The sequence below is a fragment of the Eretmochelys imbricata genome, chromosome 13, assembly GCF_965152235.1.
Source record: "Eretmochelys imbricata isolate rEreImb1 chromosome 13, rEreImb1.hap1, whole genome shotgun sequence".
Taxonomy (NCBI): Eukaryota; Metazoa; Chordata; order Testudines; family Cheloniidae; genus Eretmochelys; species Eretmochelys imbricata.
Genome location: NC_135584.1, coordinates 1,058,569 through 1,071,209, shown reverse-complemented (window position 1 = coordinate 1,071,209; position 12,641 = coordinate 1,058,569). Strand labels below are relative to the sequence as shown.

General features: G+C 53.8%; 1 protein-coding gene across 2 annotated transcripts; it reads left to right on the top strand.

Annotated features, from left to right (window-relative positions):
* The first annotated feature begins 1,404 nt into the window (after positions 1 to 1,404).
* DNTTIP1 (deoxynucleotidyltransferase terminal interacting protein 1) lies at positions 1,405 to 12,256 on the top strand. Of its 2 annotated transcripts, XM_077832065.1 has the most exons (13): positions 1,405 to 1,528; positions 1,840 to 1,910; positions 3,098 to 3,194; positions 3,725 to 3,823; positions 7,086 to 7,154; positions 7,677 to 7,733; positions 8,044 to 8,105; positions 9,315 to 9,360; positions 9,864 to 9,922; positions 10,172 to 10,232; positions 10,687 to 10,758; positions 11,306 to 11,361; positions 11,767 to 12,256. In XM_077832065.1, the coding sequence occupies exons 1-13, from the start codon at positions 1,451 to 1,453 to the stop codon at positions 11,903 to 11,905; spliced, it is 966 nt and encodes a 321-aa protein (XP_077688191.1). In that variant the 5' UTR covers positions 1,405 to 1,450; the 3' UTR covers positions 11,906 to 12,256. The 2 variants fall into 2 exon arrangements, with proteins under 2 accessions (XP_077688191.1, XP_077688192.1); XM_077832066.1 differs by lacking the exon at positions 3,725 to 3,823.
* Positions 12,257 to 12,641: the final 385 nt, after the last annotated feature.

Genomic DNA, 12,641 nt, shown 5'->3' with positions numbered 1-12,641 from the left:
AGACTGGCACTTTTCAGCTTGGAAAAGAGACGACTAAGGGGGTTATAAAATCATGGCCGGTGTGGAGAAAGCAAATAAGGAAGTGTTCTTTACTCCTTCTCATAACACAAGAACTAGGGGTCACCAACTGAAATTAACAGGCAGCCGGTTTAAAACAAACACAGGGAAGTGTGTCTGCACCCAGCGCAGAGTCGACCTGTGCAACTCCTTGCCAGAGGATGTCGTGAAGGCCAAGGCCATGACAGGGTTCAATAAAGAACTAGGTCGGTGCACGGAGGACAGGTGGCCATTTGCCAGGCTGCGCAGGGAGGGTGCCCTGAGCCCTTGCCTGCCCGGAGCTGGGGATGGGTCACTCCCTGGTTCCCTGTTCTGTTCACTCCCGTGGGGGCGCCTGGCCCTGGCCGCAGTCGGCAGACAGGAGGCGGGGCAAGAGGGATCCGATCGGATGGGCTCACAGCGCGCCTCTGGCCCGGCCTCACCTGGGGCAAGCGGCACCGGCAGCGGCAGGCGGGTGGGCCGGCCTGCGCGCTGTGACGGGCCCAGCCGGGAATCATAGAATATCAGGGTTGGAAGGGACCTCAGGAGGTTCTAGTCCAACCCCCTGCTCAAACCAGGACCAAACCCAATTAAATCATCCCAGCCAGGGCTTTGTCAAGCCTGACCTTAAAAACTTCTAAGGAAGGAGATTCTACCACCTCCCTAGGTAATGCATTCCAGTGTTTCACCACCCTCCTAGTGAAAAAGTTTTTCCTAATATCCAACCTAAACCTCCCCCACTGCAACTTGAGACCATTACTCCTCGTTCTGTCATCTGCTACCACTGAGAATAGTCTAGAACCATCCTCTCTGGAACCACCTCTCAGGGAGTTGAAGGCAGCTATCAAATCCCCCCTCATTCTTCCCTTCCTCAGACTAAACAATCCCAGTTCCCTCAGCCTCTCCTCATAACTCATGTGTTCCAGTCCCCTAATCATTTTTGTTGCCCTTCGCTGGACTCTCTCCAATTTATCCACATCCTTCTTGTAGTGTGGGGCCCAAAACTGGACACAGTACTCCAGATGAGGCCTCACCAATGTCTAATAGAGGGGGACGATCACGTCCCTCGATCTGCTGGCTATGCCCCTACTGATACATCCCCAGATGCCACTGGCCTTCTTGGCAACAAGGGCACACTGCTGACTCAATGATAGGGGCTCACTGAGCCCCAGACAGATGGGACCGGGGGCGGGGCCCTGGCTCGTGCTGTGCGGCCTCAGGCCCCGCCGGAGAGCGCGGGGGGCAGAGCCCCGGGCACTGACTGGGACCCAGCCCCCAGCCCCACAGCAAGATGGCGGCGCGGTTGCCATGGCAGCCCGTCGCGCTCCCTCCTGGCGAGGCGTCGCGGGTCTGATGACGTCCGCTCGGCCCCGCTCCTTCCGGTGCGGCGGGTCGGGGGCGCTGCGCAGCCGGGATGGGGGCCGCCCGGGATCCCGAGCAGCAGCCGGGGCCGCCGGGGGAAGGGGGCCAGGAGGAGGGGGACGGGCAGCTGGTGAGCACGCTGAGAGCCGGCGGGGCGGAGCCGAGCCGAGCCGTCCCGTCCCGTCCGTGTCCGCCCGCCCCGCTCCCGCTCCCGCTCGGCCGGCGCCGTAAGGCAGAGCCCGGGCGCTCCAGGCCGGGGCCGGGGCCGGGGCCGCGCTCGGAGCGGCCTGTAGGGTTTGCCTGACAGCCCAGAGCGCCCCCCCCCCCCGATCTAGGGGGGCCATCTGTGCCCCTCCCCCCGCCGGGCCCTGAAGTGGGCGGGGTGCGGGCCCCTCTCTGGGCACTTCCCGCTCCAACCCCCCTCTGCTCCTCCCCCTGCAGAGCCCCTGGAACATCATGATCAAGCACCGCCAGGTGCAGCGGCGGGGTCGGCGCTCGCAGATGACAACAAGGTACCAGCTGCCCCCCGGGCTGGGGTCGTCACGGTGGGGTGCTGCCAGGAGGGGCCGCGCTGGGCAGCCAGTGCCCAGCCTTGCTCGTCCCGACACAGGGCTCTCCTGGCAGACTCGAGATGCCTTGGGCTTGCTGACGGGTCTCTGGCGTGTGAAGTCGCTGCATCCCGAGGTGTGCAGGTGCTCAGGGATTTTTCCCCTCTCAGGCAGTTAAAAAGAACCTCCCCTGCCACCCACCAAACCCACTAAACAATAGGATTAAACCCAAACAAATGGGGTTTGATATCAGGAAGAAGCAACGTTGTCTAGAGGACTGAGGAAAGGCAGTGTATGGGAGCTCCCAAATTCTAATCCTGGCTCTGCCATTAACTCCCGATGCGGCGCTGAGCAAGGCATTTTGGTGATCTGGGTCTTGGTTTCTCTGTCTGTAAAATGGGGCTTTTTACCCAGGGAAGTAATGTGCATAAAGTTCTTTGAAGACTGAAATGCTCTACAATTGCTAAGTGATGGTGGTCACTGTGAGATGACCCAGAGTCTAGTGGTAGCACAGGTCACTGGCTCAGCAGCCTGTCCAATCCTGGTGAAATGGAGATTCAAATGAGTATAAGAACGCCTGTTCTGGGTCAAACCAATGCTCCATCCAGCCCGGTATCCTGGCTTCCAACAGAGGCCAATGCCAGATACCCCAGAGGGAATGATCCCAGAAATTGTCAAGTGATCCATCCCCTGTCATCCAATCCCAGCTTCTGGCAGTCAGAAGTTTAGGGACATCCAGAGCGTGAAGTTTGGTCCCTGACCATCTTGGCTAATAGCCACTGATGGACCTATCCTCTCGGAACTTATCTGGTTCTTCTTTGAACCCAGTTATACTTTTACATCACTCCTCTCCAGCTGACACTTGAAGCAGTGATGAATTCAGAGGGGTGTTATATCCAGCACTTCTCTTCTGTTGGGAGACCTAGGTTTGGAGTCAGCAGGTAATTGTGCTGCTAGGTTTGGTGTGGAAATAAGCTTGCAGCCTGTGTTGTTAGAGTTATGTCCTTTGTTAGAAGTCTGTGAACTCTGATGGACATCCATGTGGGTGAGAACATTTGGAACAGCATTGTAGAGTGGGATTCTGGGCCTTGGGGATTTTCTGAGCTGTGTGGGGCAGTAAGGGTGGGTGGAGTAATTTATCTTGTGTTCAGCTTTACAGATCCTGCTGTCTCCATGGATTTGCTGCGAGCTGTTCTGCAGCCTAGTATCAATGAGGAGATCCAAATAGTCTTCAATAAATACATGAAGGTAAAAGCTCACTAGGAAAGGGAAATCTCTTGGGTGGACCTCAGCTTTTTCCTACCTCCAGCCTGTGCTACTAGGCACTGACGCAGTGAAGCCCCAGCCCTGTAGCCCTCTTTATATACACACCACAACCTTGTGAACTGGATAAAAAAGGCAGGTGGGGGCTGCTCAGTCTAACCCTGAAAGGGTCCCACTCAGAGTGCTCCCAGTCCCTTCTGGAGGAGTCGAAATGCACACAGTTAAGATGAAACTTTAAAAACAAGTTCTGGTGGACAACAGCGAGTGACCAGAGAGGATGGACTCTGTTCCCAAGGGGCACGGAACTTCCTGATGGGATTGCATCCCGGGTGCTCAGTGCTGACCCTGGTGACCATACAGTATTTCGTTGTAACATGAGCAGAAGTGGCTCCTGGAGTCACCAGCCCCTGACTTTGTCTGTGCAGATGAGAGCCTTGTCCCCAGGAGGCAACCTCCTCTGGAAAGAGGTTAGAGCAGCCAGCGTCATTCTAACCATCTCTTGGGCCCCTTTCCAGTTTTTCCAGAAGGCAGCGGTTAACGTGAGAGAGAATGTCGGGGAGGAGGTGGACCCAGAGCAGCTCATCCAGGAAACATGTCGGAGCTGCCTAGAACAGGTAGGGCTGTGCCATTGCCACACACAGCTGGGGTCACCGCCCTCTGGGAGTAGCCGTGTAAGAAAGAACACAGGGGTGGAAATATCTGCCCCACAATCTCCTGAGGATGCAGAGAATCACAGGCTGGGTGCCCAAAACCTCACAGTACAAAATGTCCTTGCTAACATGCCTTTGTATCTAGGTCAGGGATACTCAGACTGCGGCTCACCACCCACCAGTGGCTCCTTATTGTGTCTCCTGCAGCTCTTTGCAGCACACAATATTAAGAGGTGTGTGATTTAATTATTAACCAATCAGGGTGCTTTTACTGTGTTGTTAAGCAGTTGTAGCTAATAACATAATACATGCGTCCGATGAAGTGAGCTGTAGCTCATGAAAGCTTATGCTCAAATAAATTGGTTAGTCTCTAAGATGCCACTAGTACTCCTTTTCTTTTTGCAAATACAGACTAACACGGCTGCTACTCTGAAACATAATACATGGTCAGTCATTTTGCTGTGAGAATTATACAGTAAATGAAACAATGAATTCACACTCCTGTGGCTCTTTTCGGTAATGTTGATCGCTAATTTGGCTCCTGAACCACTGGGGTCTGAGTATCCCTGACCTAGGGAGAGCTGGTTGTAGGGATCAGCCAGCAGAGGGCTCTGGTGGAAGGAACTGCATGCTCTTCTCCAGCTCATGCATACTGTGGTGATGTTGGCCTCATAAACATGATATGGATGAGGAGCCGGGGTATGGAGCCAGCTCTGAGCTGCTTCTCCTCTCCCACCCCTTTCTCTAGTTCTCTCCAAGTCTGGTTAATGCAAAGCCAACCAACAAGGAATTTCAGGGGTGATTCTAGACCCCCAGCAGCAGTGGGATGATCCCATCACCGCTGTAACCCAGTCAGCCTCACATCAGCCATGCCTGGCCAGGAGGTCGGGATCTTCCATTTCACATCCCGATCTTGACACTGTTCTCCAGGCCTGAGGCACCTGAAGATCAGACTATTGCCGTGTGTTCGGCATGAGGCTGTCCCTTACAGCCAGCTGGAGACTGGCGGTGGTGCAGAACGTAGCACTTACTTACTGAGCGGGGCCCTTTTCTGGGAGCACATGACCCCATGCTCCGGGTTCAGCACTGGCTGCCCATTGGTCTCTGCAGCCCTAAATAGCCTGGGACTGGCCTTACCTCAGGGATCCACACCTCTCTCCCTGGGCCAGGCCTCCACCGCCTCTGTTGGAGGGGCACTCAAATTGGATCCCTTTAATTATAGAACAGAGAGGGCGGTTGGCAGGACACTGTCTGTGAGGACTCTGGAACTTGCTCTCCCTGGTCTGAAACACCCAAATGTGGTGACCTTGGAGGCACTGTGCCCAGTCCTCTGTTTGGCGTGGGTTTGGAGGGGCTGAGGTTCTGCTGCTCAGAATGAGGAAGTGGCGGGGAGGAGCCCACTGTGTAGGTGGCTGACTGACTGAGTTCCTATCTCTGAGATTATTCTAATGCTGCTAGGGTTTGTCTGTGATACTAATTATCTGTTGGGGCATCTACATTCCAAGAGAGGCGTCTCTCCGATCTTAAATTGAAGTAAATAAATTGATCTTAATTAGATTTCACAATTTTCTGCTCATTAATAGAAAGGAGCTACAACCTCCCAGTGAATGATCAGCTTTGCCTTTCCTCTGCCAGAGTTTGCACCCTCTAGAGTTGGAGAGCGCTTACTAACATGTTACATCAGAACGGGCACGTTGTGCGGGGCAGCAGAAGCCACTCTCTGCACTGAAGCATATCTGAATCTTCTGACGGGTCTGACGTGAGGGCTCGACTGATACGTAGTTATTGTGCCCTCCTTGAAATCATGCCAAACAGAGTGGGCTTACGGGAAACAGATCCTGTGACACTAACTTGGTATCTTTTTGGTGAGGTTACAAGTGTGGTTAATAAAGGCAATAGTGTTGCTATACCTTGTACACACTAGTGTGGCTGTAAAAGGCATTCGACTACGTACCGTACATTTCGATTAAGAAACTAGAATGATACAAAATTAACATGGCACACATGAAATGGATTTCAAAAGGGGTAAGTGACAGCTCTCTAATGTAAACAGGTACTCATCATCAAGCAGGTGTGCTTTGAGTGGGGTCCCGCAGGGATCAGTTCTTGGCCCCACCCAGTTGAATGTTTTTGTCAATGACCTGAAAGAAAACCTAAAATCATCCTTGATAAAGTTTGCAGATGACACAAAAATGCAGGGAATGGTAAATAATGAAAAGGACAGGTCATTGATAGAGCGATCTGGATCACTTGGTAAGCTGGGCGCAAGCAAACCATAGGCATGTAATGTGGCTCAGTGTAAATGTATAAATCTAGGAATACAGAATGTGGGCCATACTTATAGAGTGAGGGACTCTAGCTTGGGAAGCAGTGACTCTGAAAAAGACTTGGGGGCCATTGTGGATAATGAGCTGAACACGCGCTCCCAGTGTCATGCTGTGGCCAAGAGGATGAATGTTATCCTTGGATGTAGAAAGAGGGGGAAATCAAATAAAGCGGTTACATTAACTCTGTATTTGGCACTGGTTCAGCTGCTTCTGTGGCCAGTTCTGATGTCGACAAGTCAGGAGGGATGCTGGACAGGGGGGATCCGAGATGAACTATGGGAATTATTATGGGATTGGAAAACCTGCCTTCAAGGAGTTCAATTTGTTTAGCTTAAAGAAAAGGTTAAGGGGTGACTTGATCCCAGTGTATAAGTACCCAACTAGGGCACAGAAGTTTGATGGGGGCTCTTCAGTCTAGCAGATGAAAGTCTAACACAGTGCAATGGCTGGAAGTTGAAGCAAGAATATTCAGACTGTAAATAGTGTGCAAATTATTAACAGCCAAGAGTAATTAACCATTGTGACAATGTACAAAGGGTCGTGGTGGATTCGCCATCACTGGACATTTTAAAATCATACTTGTATGTTTTTCTGGAAGATCTGCTCCAGTTCAAACAGGAATTAATTCAGGGAAGTTCTCTGGCCTGTGTTACTGGGCGGGTGTCAAACTAAATGATCAGCCAGGTCCCTTCTGGCCTTTGAGACTCTGTGTTCATGTTATTCCAGTGATCTGAGCCAAATAGGCCGCGTGTAAAAGCTGTTATAGGAATCCAACCCATCTGTGAATGCCTCTCGGGGAGAGAACCTGTCCCACATCCAGCCTCCTTCCTGGCCCTCCTGGAGGCCCTGAAGTACAGCAGCTTCCTGGAGGCAGATAACCCTTCCCTCTCTCCCCACAGGCCAAGCTGCTGTTCTCTGATGGCAAGAAGGTGATACCCAGACTGACCCATGAGCAGTCAGTGCCAAAGGTAGAGCTGCTGTCGCAGAGGGCTGAACTTCAGGGACCTGGCCTGGGAGACTGGGGTTGGGCTTCTAATTGCTTTTTCTCTAGCAGTGGCTTGGCAGGAGCTAGAAGAGGCCCCTAGCAGTATTAGATTCTTACGTGCTGGTAGTGATGATCAAGAAATGGAACCAGAACAAGTAAGGGGGTGGAGCAGGGATCTCCTAGCCAGTCTGTCCTTTGTAAAGCCACCTGACTGCAGAGGAGACCTCTGTGTAAGTGGATTTCTTGCCTCTCTGTCAGTCCTTCTGATGAGGAAATGGAATTAGGGAGAGTGAAGGCTGGGAGAGGAGGGGCCCAGGCCTGGTCTCTGCCTTGGGCAGGTAGAACCCCGTGTGCCCATCTCTAAGGATCAGGCTGGGGTGGCGGTACCTGTTTGAGTGGCGCACATTTCTGGGTGCAGCGGAGAAGAGAGTAGTTGTCCGAGTGGCTAGGGTGCTTCTGTAAGAGAGAAGGGCTGTGTTCATCCCATCGCTAATTTCTTCGCCAGCGTGCCCGGCAGATGGAAGAGGAATCCAGTCGGCGAGGAAGCCCTGTTCCCAAAAAGGTAAGGCCCATGCAAGGGCTCCACCCCAATACACTGCCTCATGAGGAAGCTTGGCCCTCGTTTCTTGTGCAGGCCTCACTGGCTGCTCCCTCCCTATAGCTGAGAGAGGGTTAGGAAAGGGGAAGCCCCCAAGGCAGCCTGTGGCCCCGACTCTACTCAGGAATGCTGGCTCCTTTTGCCCAGTCTCAGCATTTCTTAATAGCTACTCTTAACAGGTTCCTCATGTGGTTGGGAGACCTGCCTTCCCAGCAGGGAATGCACATGTGTGCTTCTCAGGTGAGTGAGCTAAAGAGGGATTTCTCTCTTGCAGAGGAAGGGGCGACCTCCAGGGCAGAGCCTGCTGAACGATCGTGGAGCCTCGGGTGTGGCCACGTAAGTGTGGAGATAAGAGGCGAGACACAAGGTTGGCTGAGGAAGGGCGTAGGGCAGCCCAGCTCTCTCTCTCCTGGTGTGTCTCATGCAAATGGATCACGCAAGTGGGCGAGATGCTTTCAGCTGAGGTTGACTCGTGCTCTCTCTGAGTCCAGACCCTACAGGGAGGCAGTTCCAAACATGAGAGCCGCAGGGCAGAAGGTTCTTGGCTATGGTGAGATTGTGCATATGGGCAAACAGAAGGCTCAGGCGAGGGGAGTGAAGATACACGTGGTTGGCTGGAGCCTGGCCAAGCTCAAACAAGTGAATGAGGAGCCTGTAGGTGGGAGCGCTATGGCCCCGCTCCCTGCCAGTGAGAAGGCAGAGGCATAGTGCATGTGCTGGAGACAGGAGGGCGGGGACTCAGAAGCCATAGAGAAGGAAATTGCAGTAACAGAGGTGACGAAGCTCTGCCGAGAAGATGGAGACCTGCGTAGGATTTGGGCCGAGTCAGGGCAACTGCACACAGGGGCAGTGTGTCACACAGGTGTCAATGACAGATTTGCAGCCATGGGGGATGTAGAGGGAAACTCATGGTCAAGCATGGCATTCAGGGCAGGGCCTCTGGACGGAAATGGAAGGTCTGAGTCAAGAAGGAAGAGGAGTGTCTGGAGCTCAGCGTGGGGGCTCCTCCTGGCCAAGAGAAGCATTTGTGTGTGTGAGACCTGCCAGCTTTTCTTCAGCTAAATGAGCCTGGTCAGGGAGGTCGTGGGGGAGGGTTACGGAAGGCCCTGAAATATGTGTGGCTGAGTATTGTCAGGGTAAGGTTCAAGGCAGGGATCAGAGGAGCCAGGGGAGATACAAGAGAGTAGAGGGCTGAGAGTCTTGTGGGACTCTGGAGAGGAGAGGGGTTGATGCGGAAGAGGAGCCAGCACCAGAGAAATGGGTGTGTGGGGGAAGAGGGATATTCAGGGGTGCTCTGTCTGTCTGGAGAGGGGGAGGGGATGTATGTCCCGATCAGGAGAGCAGAATTGTTTTAGGCTATAGGCAGCTTGGATTAGTAAAATCTATGGCTGGCAACACTGTGGATGACCAGCCCTCCCCACAGGATCTGCTCCTGGCAGGCCCTTTCCTAGTGCTTTTTATCCAGTGTTGATTTAAATTCTTTTGTGGCTTCTTGGCATGAGCCTTCTGGGAATTCAGGACTATTTTGTGTTCTTTCCCCTTCAGGTGGAAGCTCAAATCCTGTGAGCCAGTGCGCCGGGAGGGACCAAAGGTACAGTGTGCAGCTGGCTGTCCTTTCTTTGGGCTTGGCTCAGTAGTGCTCCATGCAGCCTCCCTTCTCCCCATTGCCTCTGGCAGTGATCGTGCTGCCACCTACAGGAACAGAGGCTGATTCTAGGTCAGGCTTTACCCAGCTCTGCCACCTCCCTGCAATGACAAAGTGGGGAGAGCAGTGGGCTGGGTGGAGGCCCTCATCTGCTGCCTCCATATGCACAGCCTGTGAGCACTCCCCGGTGCAGCCCAGCAGCTCGGAGGAAGTAGATTCCTCCTGGCTATGGATGAACTGTCCCAGGGCAGCACGTTCTGCTGGGAAGGCCAGAGAAACTCCACTGCCTGTTAGATCAGTCAAGGTATGAGGCGTATTTTCCCCTCCATGGAGCCCACCAGAGGCAGCGGGGCCCCTGCAGGAGTTTGCTACAGAAATCTGAGGCTCAAAGAAAGGGTGTTGGATCTGTTGGGTTTCTAATCTCTGCTCCTTTCCCAATCACTCTTTAGTGGGATCCAGCCCGGCTGACTGAGTCCACAACTTTTGTGCTGGGATCTCGAGCAAACAAGTAAGGAATCGCCCTGTGGGGTGCTGGCTGTGTGCCCCAGGGTTCTGGGTAAGGGGAAGAAGGGGGCAGCAGCACTGCCTCTGGGGCTGGAGCCCATGGTGCTCCTCTCACGAGTTAAATCTCTCTGCACTCTGAAGCAGAGTGGGAAGGGCACAGGCTCTGGGGACAGAAGGAAGCCTCCATACATCACACTTCAGCTGCCCCTGTGCACAGGCCTAACCCCCTCCCCCCGCCATGTTCCTGTTTCAGGGCCCTTGGAATGGGAGGAACCAGAGGGCGACTCTACATCAAACACCCCCATCTCTTTAAGGTCAGAAAGCTCAGCACAATGCTTCTTTTGGGGTTTGCTCAGAAGTTGCCTGTGACGGGGGTGGGGAATGTCTACTTGTGCTTGTATGTTCTGCCCCCTCACACCCTGCTGACGTTGCTTGTCGGCTCCCGGAGCAGGGACTCGAGTACATTGTGAACGTTACTTCACAATAGATTGAAAAATTGTATTAAAGTGAATGTAATACACTAGACTTGCTTCCTGTGGGGTGATGAATTTGCCCGGCACAGGAGGCTTTGCTTTGAGGAGTAAGCAGGATGAGGCTGAGTCCTTATTCACAGGAAAATCTCTTACTGGGAGACATGGGGTTACCCCCTGGGTTTCCACAGAGGACTGGGCCTAGACTCTGTGTCCACACCCAGAAGTTGCCCCATGATGGTGGCTATAGATGTTGGTATGTTGATCATGGTGTTCTCACCTTGCTGCTCTGTTGCAGTATGCGGCTGATCCTCAAGACAAGCACTGGCTGGCAGAACAGCAGCACATGAGGGCCACAGGGGGCAAGATGGTGAGTGTGGCCAGGGCTGGCTCCTGCCGCAGCCTGGGATCTTGGTGGGGTCAGGGAGAGAATAGTAAAGTAGACTGGCTCAGAATTAAAGTGTGCAAATAAGCTGAACCCAGTGCAGTAAGCAGCCCGGATTCCAGGGCTCTGGGTTTTCTGATGGGCTCATCCATGCTGTAGCCCCTTCAGAGCACTGTCTGGCAGGCCACTCTCTGCTCCTCGTCATTTGGGGCTGAGATTTAGCAACTGTTGCTTCAGCCGAGGAATTCATCAGCTTTGATGCAACTGTTATGACGATGAGGGTTTGGAAGAGTGAGCAAGGTGGAACCATGAGATGCAGAAACCCACTTCCCCTGGACTCTCAGGAGCAATTCTGCTCACACCTGACCTGGTTTCTTTGAGGTATTGGGGCGTGGGTGCTATTTACAGAGCTAGCGCCACTACTTCATGCCAGCAGATCTCATTTCTGAGTAGCCAAGTGGAAAATCTTCTTAGCCTGTGTATGTTCAACCAGAATGGCTCCTAACCATCTCTTGTTTCCCAACTGCTGCAGGCCTACCTCCTCATAGAGGAGGATATTCAGGATCTGGCTGCCAGTGACGATTACAGGTGAGGCAAGGAACCAGGACTTCAGCTGTGCTGAAACCCCTGCTGTCTCCCCTTTATGAAACTAGAAATGACAGGGGGAGGGGATGGGGGAGTCATCATGTCCACAGGGAGCAAGAGAGCGAGCAAGGCAGGAAGCAGAGTGGGTCCTGCCTAGTATCATGCTCTACCAGATGATCTTGTGCTCAGCACCCACGACTGGGATGAGACTTCTCAGCACCCAGTGTGTGCCCACCATGCTGCACTCCTGAAAATCAGGCTTCTCATGGGAGCCCCCTTCTCTGGAAAATCTTACCTGAGTAATGGGTGCTGAGCTTTCCTGAATCTGACCAGACAGTGTCTGTGTCCCTCCCACATGCTCACTCCTGTCTCCCACATGCTCACTCCTGTCTCCCACTTGCTCACCAGGAGCTCTCTTGATTTGAAGCTGGAGGAACTAAAACCTTTTATCCCACCTGCCTGGATGACTGAAAAGATGCAGAAATATATGGAGACACTTCGCTATGAAGGGGACCCACAGCCTCCAGAGGGAACCCATGAAACATAAGAAACCTCACCCTCCCTGCCAAGCGGCATCCAGTCACAGCCTGTCACAACATGGACTCTTGCCCGGTTTTTTTATATCTTTCCTTCCTTGGTGTTTCACTGGACATGTTGGGGCTTGTGCTTTCAGTGGCCCAGGTAGCAGAATGCTGCCCACAGGGAAAAGCACTGCAGCAGCTGGGATTAAACCTTCGGAGAGCTGTTTGGGCCATTCCCCTGAGTGGGTGGTGGCTGGCAGTAAGCAAAGTTACTGGCTGCTTCCTGCTTCTCCTCAGAGCTGCACTTTTCTGTGTGAACTTCCTGTGTCAGATCCTCTCGGTGTACAAACAGATTTGTAATAAACGCTGCTGCTGGAGCCTGCTGCGCCTGTGCGAAGGCATGGACCGGGCCGGGGTGGGGGATAGCTGCGTGGGAAGGAGGGAGAGGGAGCTGTTGGTTCCTTATCCAGGGCCCGTGAGCGAAGGAGAGTTTCTCCCCCTTCTTGGGCCAGGAGCTGGGGAAGAGGGCGGGCAAGCGGCTCCTCCTGGAGAAGGTTCTTCAGGCGCTGCCCCCGTGGCTGATTAGTCCAGGCTGCCCCGGTCCTCCGTGCTTTGGCCGCAGCCGGCCCGGTGGTGCGGGAGGGATCGGCCCTGCGCCGGGGGCCCGCGGCAAGGGCGGGAGTCGGGGCGCCCTGGCTGGGGCGGGGGGCCGGCCTGCCCCTCTCCCGGCGGCCTGCCCCGCCCGCCAGCCCCGGCCGGGAG

Bases quoted from the DNA above. Each gene is read 5' to 3' on its own strand.
- DNTTIP1 (XM_077832065.1), top strand. From the start codon at position 1,451: ATGGGGGCCGCCCGGGATCCCGAGCAGCAGCCGGGGCCGCCGGGGGAA. The intron at 1,911-3,097 runs GTACCAGCTGCC...TCTTGTGTTCAG, and splicing joins CGCTCGCAGATGACAACAAG to CTTTACAGATCCTGCTGTCT. The intron at 7,155-7,676 runs GTAGAGCTGCTG...TTTCTTCGCCAG, and splicing joins ATGAGCAGTCAGTGCCAAAG to CGTGCCCGGCAGATGGAAGA.